Here is a 10,000-nt window from a genome sequence, read left to right as displayed (position 1 = left end):
AATGTTGAGCCCAGGATTGGTCAATTCAAACTTCTCCTGGGATTTCTCGCGGGCCAATCGTGCGGCTTCTCGTATTTCCTTGAACTGGTCTGCAAACTGGAGGGAGAAACAGAGGTCTTTACAAACCTGTGAGTAGTCGCGAGAGGAGTCCTAAAGACATACTCCTAAAGACACACTCCTGAAGACACACTTTATAACTCCTTCATAAGCACGTGGTAACTACCTACTACTACAATCAATTGTACAGAGTGTCATTCTTAGATAGTTTCATTGGCTTTAGGCACGAGTGTGTGTGTGTGTTTATGTGGGTGTGTTTGTCTGTGTATGTGTGTGTGTGTGTGTGTGTGTGTGTGTGTGTGTGTGTGTGTGTGTGTGTGTGTGTGTGTGTGTGTGTGTGTGTGTGTGTGTGTTTGTGTGTGTGTGTGTGTGTGTGTGTGTGCGTGTGTGCGTTTGTGTTCACCTGCTGTTCGGTGGAGAAGCCCAGCCCGTAGTAGACAGTGTGTGTGTGTGTGTGTGTGTGTGTGTGTGTGTGTGTGTGTGTGTGTGTGTGTTCACCTGCTGTAGCTGCTGCTCAGTGGAGAAGACCAGCCCGTAGTAGACGGTATGTGTGTGTGTGTGTGTGTGTGTGTGTGTGTGTGTGTTTCACCTGCTGTAGCTGCTGCTCGGTGGAGAAGCCCAGCCCATAGACGGTGTTGGCCCGGCTGTCGGCCCACTGGCCAAACTTCTGAGACGTCTTGGTGAAGGTCATGTTGGGGGTGATGGTGCTGTTGATGATGGCCTGGATTCAACCATACAGGCAGACCCATTCAGTGTAATGCACACGACACACACAGACACATTCAGTGTAACGCACACAGACACATTAAGTGTAACACACACAGACACATTTAGTGTGACGCACACAACACACATTCAGTGTAACTCACACAACGAACACAGACACAATAAGTGTAACACATACAGACACATTTAGTGTAACGAACACGACACACACAGACACATTCAGTGTAACGCACACGGCACACACAGACACATTCAGTGTAACACACACAGACACATTCAGTGTAACACACCCGACACACACAGACACATTCAGTGTAACGCACACAGACCCATTCGGACAGAACAGGCAGACACATTCAGTGTAACACAGTGTATTCATACATTCATATTTATAAACATATATTTAAAAGCACAACAGGAGAAAAAGACGTTTCAAATCAAACTGTGACTGGTGACACTGCTTAGAGATTTAGAGCAGCGCCATATAAGGGCCAGATTTACAGCATATGTGAACCAGATCTACACCATGTAAGGACCAGGTCTACTCCAGATTAGGACCAGATCTACACCATGTAAGGACAAGATCTACTCCAGATTAGGACCAGATCTACCCCAGATTAGAACAAGTTCTACATCAGATTACACCTGTATATGGCATAATCTAGCAACCCCGACCCAACCGATGTACACCTGATCCACAAAGGAACAGGGCCAGATCTCAACAGTTCTACACCAGAACATGGCCGCATCTACACCAGAACTTGGCCGGATCTGCTCAAAATCAGTGCCAGATCTGCACCATATCAACACAATTGGCTTTTAAAGGCCCTGAGATTGAAGCAAAATCAGCTGTGAGTGATTCTTAACACAGTGGATGTGACTGATCATGGGAATCTAATACGTAGCCCCTCACCACAGCACGCTACGCTACGCTAGCTATTTCCATCCTCTCTACTGACATGACATCCATTTGTTTTGGGAACGGGAACTCGGATTCTACTGTCACATTTGCAACGCAAGGTTGTGTGTGAGAAAAGGAAATCTGTGGTTTTGTGTGTGTGTGTGTGTGTCACCTTGGTTCCTCCCACACTGATGATCCGGTACACACTGCGTGTGGCATCGTAGAAGAAGGAGACGGTGACGGCGTGCTTGCTGGCAGGGATCCAGTTTCGCTTGGTTACTGGGTCGATCTGGAAGACGTGCGCTTTGGCACTGAACAGCGGGGGCTCTCTGGGGGGACAAAACACACATGAACATACACATATTATGTATACAGAAACACCCACATATGAACATACACATAAACATACACATAAATATGTATACACTCACACACATACATATGTATTCAGACTCACACATATTAACATTCACACAAACACACACACACACACACACACGTGTATACAGACTCACACACATAACAAATGCAGATATACACAGACACACATACAAATGCAGACTCACACAAATAAATACAGAGACACACACACACACACACACGCACACGCACGCACACACACACGACAGCTACTGTAATTCTGGCATCTGTGGCCCCCGGTTCTCTTATATCACATGAACAGTAAACCCGTATGCTAATCCAACAAAATGGTATCTGCATTTCCTTGAACTCATCACAGCAAGTCAAGATCAATTACTGTCCCGGTGACATGCTTTTAAATGTCCACATCCCCTCCATATCTGCTTTCTGATGCCTCATTATTTTTAATGAGTTCCCAACCAGCTCATTAAGTCCAACATCGATTTCTGAGGAATGGTTGCTATCGAGACATTGGGCCAGGGAGTGTGGTTTTTTTGTCGTGAACATGACCTTGCCTGTCAGCCACTTCAGTTCCTTTGCAGAGCATGACATGCGGTTACTTTCTCTCAGCATATAGGATATGTTATATTTCAACTATATCTAGTACTATGTTAAATTTAATTCTTCACCGTGTTGTATTTCTATTATACCTGGATCCAGTTAAACTACCCTTAAAGGCACCCAGTGCAACATTAGGGTATCAACATGGAAATATTCTGGATAAGACAATCTTTATGATATTGACATTAACTTGACCTTGCCTGTCAGCCACTTCAGTTCCTTTGCAGAGCATGACATGCGGTTACTTTCTCTCAGCATATAGGATATGTTATATTTCAACTATATCTAGTACTATGTTAAATTTAATTCTTCACCGTGTTGTATTTCTATTATACCTGGATTCAGTTAAATAGAATTCCACCCTATATAATATGTCTAGTAAAGCCTATCCGGATCTCAGACAATAGACTTCCTTCCCATGTGATATTTCTAGTAAAGCCTACCTGGATCTACGATCAATAGAATTCCTTCCCATGTCATATTTCTAGTAAAGCCTATGTGGATCTCAGTCAATAGAATTCTTCCTCCTGTGGGCTGCTGTCTGTTCTTCCCTACTCTAGATGAGCAGGACAGAGACACGACCATCAGATGCAGTTACAAAAGCCCTCTTGTGACTGCGCTCTTACTGTAAAGCCCATTTCACATGCAACCAATAGTTTGCCATCTAAAAATACTCAACACTAATTCTACCTACTCCAGGGGTGTTGCGAATTATAAAAGTACCGCAGTCTACTTGGCAAATTGAAGAATTCAAAAGGATTTGTTTAAAGGTAGAATAGATGCTAAGATATTTTAAACACTTCCTCATGTGAGTGTGAAGATGCAGAGATCAATGCTTCACCCCTGCCCTCTTTAGCTGCGTGCTCCTCCCTTTACAGCCGGATGCAGTGGCAGCACGTTTTAGACACAGTCATTGTTTTCAATTCCTGTGGGCGATGAAATGCATGGTGATTCTCTGATATGCAGGTGGGGAAGGTGAAATGCATTTTTTTTTTCTGGACATGGGAAAAATCAGATTTTGTCTAGCAGTCTGAACAAGACCTCAGATGGTTTCTCAACTACTTCAGCAGTCAATTTCAGTCACCCTATGAGGAGAATAGCTTTGTGATGATATTGAATGTGGTGGTGCAGTAGTTGATAGTAATTCGCGCCACAGCCCTGTAAGCGGTTGATAGTAGTTAGCGTCACCTAGGGTTGCCACCTGTCCCGGTTTTACCGGGATTGTCCTTCTTTTTTGTAACCTGTCCCGGAAAACTTCAAAATTCTCCCGGGACACGGAATGTCCCGTTTTTTCATGGGCTTTGCTTTGTCAACATGAACATTCCTGATCATAAAATATTTTTTCCTGCGGGTCCATACACTCAAAATATGCGTTGTATCTCATTATGCTCAATCTCTCTCTCCTGCGCAGTCTGCACGGCCACTAGGTGTGTGACGTTGCATAGCCAATCTCGCTCGCGCATTAATTCAACTGATGCTTGCTATCGGAGGGCGTGTGAAAGAGGTTGAATCGCTTACTGCACGTTACTGTAGGTTGTGCTGAATAGAAACAACGTTGACATGGGAGGGGAGACTGAGGACGAGGATGGCACTACTTGAACTGACAGGCCAGTTAAAAAACAAAATTTAAGGTAACACTTGTTTTAATAATGATTGGATGAAAAAAGGAAATTTCTCCAAGTGGCTAAAACCACACCAGGTGATCCACTTTCTGCTACATGTTACCTATGCTCAGTTAAGATTCTCATTAAGCATGAAGTGAAATCTGCTTCGGATGAACATGCTTAAACAAAAAACCATCAGAATCGTGTTCAAGTCACCAGACAAACCAAGGCAATTTCATTCATGATTATAAAATGTTCAGCAGACAGAGTTACTGTTGCCCAATTAACAGCTAGACCTACTTATCATGGTGTGCGACATGGTTACAGCTACCTGTCAAGTGTCACTGATAGCTGCAGCAAAGGGAAACACACAGAATGAATGGAAGACCAGGTAAGGAAATTATTACATCAAGAAGGCCTTAGGCAACTCTAATGTCATCCCTCATGTGTTTAGCTGAGAGGTAGAGAAGGCAAGCACAAGCAATGCACACACCAGTATCTAAGGAACTAGGTAAGCTGTTTCCACTCATGAGATTGCTTTATGTTTAAAATATTGGTGGGCCCAGGGATGGATTGGACGAACAAGCATACTGGGCCACGGCCCCCATGAGCTCAGGGGGCCCCTAAGCCAGAGCCTCTGCATGAAGTCACTGTAATTAACTATTAAGTGTACCTGCGCTGTGTTAGCAAATGTATATGTGCACTGTATATCCTGTTGAGGTACAGGTGAATTAAGTTATTGTGCTGTTGAACAAAAAAAAATGTCAATGTCAATTCAATGTAAGGTTTTGCACAATAATGTTTTTTTTCGGGCGCGAAGAGTGGGGGGCCTTTTACACGGCCAGGCCCAGGGGCCCATGGTTTCATAATCCGTCCATGGGTGCGCCGTGGTATGTCGTGTCATCAATATGTCCAGGTTTTTTGTCAGACACAGGTGGCAACCCTAGCGTCACCACATTGTAAGCGGTTGATAGTAGTTAGTGTCACCACGTTGTTAGCGGGTGATAGTAGTTAGCGTCACCACATTGTAAGCTGTTGATAGTAGTTAGCGTCACCACATTGTAAGCGGTGGATAGCAGTTAGCATCATCACATTGGAAGCGGTTGATAGTAATTAGCGGCACCACATTGTAAGCGGTTAATAGTAGTTAGCATCACCACATTGTAAGCGGTTAATAGTAGTTAGCGTCACCACATTGTAAGCGGTTGATAGTAATTAGCGCCACAGCACTGTAAGCGGTGGATAGTAGTTAGCATCACCACATTGTAAGCAGTTGATAGTAATTAGCGCCACAGCACTGTAAGCGGTGGATAGTAGTTAGCGTCACCACATTTTAAGCGGTTGACCCGGGTTTGGTTGCTGATTGCTGCAGGTTGTCTATTATTCGCTTTAGATAAAAGCGTCTGCTAAATATCCAACCACTACCCTTAAAGGCACCCAGTGCAACATTAGGGTATCAAAATGGAAATATTCTGGATAAGACAATCTTTATGATATTGACATTAACTTCACCATATTAGCACATTTGCATCATTATTTGATACTTTGGGCGTTAAAAAGCAAGAGCGTAGCCACCAATAAATAAAGCAGGATTCCAGTCAATGGAAAAATGGCCTGAAACTTACTACGTGTAAAAAAGACTAGAAATTGAATGTTTATTTTTTGAGTCTCAAGCCTATAAAGTTGCACTGGGTGCCTTTAAACGAGAGCAAGGTGAAATTCAAAGGAAGACTGGCCTTTACATTTAGACAAGATCATCTCTAAAGACTTACCTTACCCAACAAAATGGGTGGTCAAGATGAGCTCCCTGGTCTACGTCACAAACTCTACGCAGATCTACACAGCGGGCAAGGGAGAAAGCTCCTGCTCAACGTGTGGTCATGGATTGACCCTACTATGGGTATAATCCCCATTTTCATGGAGCACTTTTTTTGGCCTCTAATCGTTAGTTTTTAGTGAAGAGTGGGACAGGAAATGAGAGGGAGAAGAGGTGGGGAGTAGACAGGAGAAATGACATCAGGCCGGAATCGAACCTGTGTCCTCCATGGGCATCAAGCCCAAATGTTGTCAGAGCTACTGGTTGTGCAACAGTGCCCCCCTCATGGAGCACTTCTACTCAGGGATAAAGCTTTTCCAGGGAATAAAGAGCCACGGAACTGGATGCCTGCGGCGCTGTTTGTGCAGGAAGGGACTCAGGGGAACGAGCAAGCTTGGTTGGGCAAACACAAATTGAAAGAGGCTAAAAAAAGAAAATTTAACATTTTGTGTTTTGGCAGGACTCCAGAGCTATTATGGTGCTGTCTGATGCCTCTTATCCCACTGAGAGAGGGTCAGTAAAGAGAAGAGACCACACTGAGGGGGTAGTGGCAGCCTCTCCGACTACCACAAACACATGGAAGGTGCGAATCAGATGGTTGGATGTTATCTGTTCCAACATTGTTCAACATGGAGAAGGAGGCTCTTCTTCTTTTAACAGGCTGTCAGATGCTACACTGCATACACCGCTGCAAGGGGTGCTGGAGGAAGAACATTCACAGCCGAGTACGAGAGACGCTACACAGAGTGGAAACTAGACCTGCCACAGGAACTTGTCACAGCAAGGAGCACTCCTCAACCAACCGTACCTGAGGGAGCAACATCTCAGAAGAGAAGGATCTGGAGGGAGTGTACACTGCAACTTACCTACTTGCAGTGCCACTACTGTCAGATTTCAGTTTTGTTTATTAATTAAAACAAAATTGAAATGAACATTAGGGCAAAGGCTACAGGTTAAAGCTTAATGTTTAGGCTTTCGAAAGGTTTTGATTTCATGTTTCTCTCTGCTACTGAGTCTGAGAAATAAAGGTTTAAGTGAATGTTCTGTCAGTCTTTCAGAAAACTATATTTTACAGTAGAATGCTATTTTCAAACATGCTTTTAGAATGCTCTCTTAGAGGTCACCTGGCGGGTTAGCTTGCCCCAGAGGAGGTAGTTGAGTGGAGTTTCCATGAGGGTTGACAGCTTGGATGATAGCGTGCTTAAGATTACTAAAACAGTCATCCATCTTCAATACCATCTGCCTTTGCTTTCACCCCCCCCCCCCCCCCCCCCCCGCCCAATCATGGTCAGGGGGGTTGCAGAGATGATGGCTGTGACTAAAGACCTGATTAATGTGCCACATCAGATCCAAACGCTGCCTGTCTCCACACACACACACACAGACACAGACACACAGACAGACACACACACACACACACGCACACACACACACAGTCCTGATGAGCATGTAAAGGGATCTGCTCCTGATCTGACAGTAAAGGGTTCGAGCTCTGATGTGACAGATCTAAATTCCCTCTCCCTCCCCTGACAGAACCACCAGACCAGAATTGGATCTGGAACACAACCCTACCTGGCCTGTTGCAGGTCCAACAGACCCTTGCCAGGGCAGGATGCCTTGTTTGCTTTAGAGTTAGTATCCGCTTTGATTCAGAGAAAGTGCCTGCCTCTCTAGCCTCAGAGATCCAGCGTGTGATCCAGCGTGTCACACATCACATGACTGCTGTCTGCTCGGAACAGAAGCATCAGCAGCAAGCATCAATGAGCGCATGAAGATGATGACAACTAATATGGACTGATATGACTTCTGAAAATCTCACAGATTGAGTTGGCGAGATGGAGACCAAGCACCCGCAACACACACAACACACTGCAGGAACAACATCAACACATGACACACACTACGAAGAACACCCGATCAGGACACTCACACTGCAGGGGTCGTGAGATTATTGGCGTACATAGTACAGGTATTTGATGTCAACACTTTGAGTAGTATCAACACACACACACACACACACACACACACACACACACACACACACACACACACACACACACACACTTTGAGTAGTATCAACATGGGCAAACTAGGCATCCAGAACAAGGCTCACAGAGAATACAAGGACGCAGATAATCTTTTGTCACACAACAAAAAAGGCACACAAACACACAAACACTTACACATTCTTACACGTTCTGACACACACACACACACACACACACATACACACACACAGGCATTCTGGAGCTGAGGGCTGTGTGGAGCTGATGGCTTTCATTCAGCAGCCAGCTGGAACATTCCATGGAGGCCAGCAATACCAAGGTCCCTTCAGGGAGGGTTTTCACACACACACACACACCCACACACACACACACACACACCAAGCAGTACCAAGGTCCCTTTAGGCAGGGTATTCACACACACCCACCCACACACACACACCCACACACATACCCAGCAGTACCAAGGCCCCTTCAGGGGGGGTTATCAAGCGACTGCACAGAGCAGGACTCATGAGCAATATCCTCACACATACACAAACATTCATGTATACCAACGCAATCATACACACTCAGACACACACACACACACATACAGTGCCACTTTAAAGTATGTGAACCCCTTGACCACTTAGGAGTTTTCTGTTGTTTTACCATGATTTTTCATTTTTTTCATCACCAATTTTCCATAGAAGGAATGTCAGGTTTATGTTTATCATTTGCATGTACTTTTTTTAGAGGGAATTGTTTGAGTAGCCAAAAGACTACATGAAACATGGAATTAGTCCATTTCAAAAGTAAGTGAACCCCCAGCTAAGTTGGTAAAGTCAAGCAGGTAACAGATTCAGTGAAACTTATTTGGGTGCTTAATTAGTCAATTAAGCAAACCGATCATCTGAGACATCCTTAGGGAAAGGTTTGGGCAACACAGATTAAAAGAGAGAGGAAACCAACCAAACTACTGTAATGCCAAGGTGTACCCACACAGATCAACAATGCCGAAAGGAAACGAGATATCTGAGAACATCAGGAAGAAGGTTCTGACAGCCCATCAGTCTTGGGAAAGCTATAAGACCATCTCCAAAAGATTCCAGCTCCATCCATCCATCCAAGACAAATAATTTAGAAATGGAGGGCATTCAACATGACCGCATCTCTGCCTAGAAGTGGACGCCCATCAAGACTATCACCAAGAAGCACCAGAAGAAGAATAAATCAGGTAAAAGTCAACCCACACATCACCTCTAAAGAGTTTCAGACCTCTCTGGCAGCATCTGGGGTAAATGTACATGGGTCTACAATCAGACGAAAATTGAATAGACATGACATTCATGATCGGGTTGCTAGAAGGAAGCCTCTGCTCTCAAGAAAGAACATAACTGCCCGTTTCAACTTTGCCCGAGAGCACTTGGATAAACTAAAGGCCTTCTGGAAGTCCCTTCTTTAAACAGATGAGTCCGAGATAGAATTATTTTGTCACGATCAAAACCAACTATTTTCGTCTGATTGTAGACCCATGTACATTTAACCCAGATGCTGCCAGAGAGGTCCGAAACTCTTTAGAGGTGATGTGTGGGTTGACTTTTACCTGATTTATTCTTCTTCTGGTGCGTCATGGTGATGGTCTTGATGGGCGTCCACTTCTAGGCAGAGATGCGGTCATGTTGAATGCCCTCCATTTCAAAACTATTTGTCTTGGATGGATGGATGGAGCTGGAATCTTTTGGAGATGGTCTTATAGCTTTCCCAAGACTGATGGGCTGACAGTACCTTCTTCCTGATGTTCTCGGATATCTCGTTTCCTCTCGGCATTGTTGATCTGTGTGGGTACACCTTGGCACTACAGTAGTTTGGTTGGTTTCCTCTCTCTTTTAATCTGTGTTGCCCAAACCTTTCCCTAAGTATGTCTCAG

At 44.5% G+C, this 10,000-nt stretch overlaps 1 protein-coding gene across 1 annotated transcript in view; it reads right to left on the bottom strand.

The window, feature by feature from the left end:
• homer3b (homer scaffold protein 3b) overlaps positions 1–10,000 on the bottom strand; it is a 56,835-nt gene that overhangs the window by 25,582 nt on the left and 21,253 nt on the right. The window contains exons 2-4 of the mRNA XM_080833234.1: positions 1,857–2,013; positions 647–778; positions 1–96 (exon numbers count right to left, since the gene is read on the bottom strand). The exon at positions 1–96 is cut by the window's left edge and continues 12 nt beyond it. Of these exons, the coding sequence (XP_080689360.1) occupies positions 1–96; positions 647–778; positions 1,857–2,013 (385 nt within the window). The remainder of the gene's footprint in view (positions 97–646; positions 779–1,856; positions 2,014–10,000) is intronic.

The sequence above is a fragment of the Sprattus sprattus genome, assembly GCF_963457725.1.
Source record: "Sprattus sprattus genome assembly, chromosome: 2".
NCBI lineage: Eukaryota > Metazoa > Chordata > Actinopteri > Clupeiformes > Clupeidae > Sprattus > Sprattus sprattus.
This window is presented reverse-complemented; position numbering and strand designations above follow the sequence as displayed.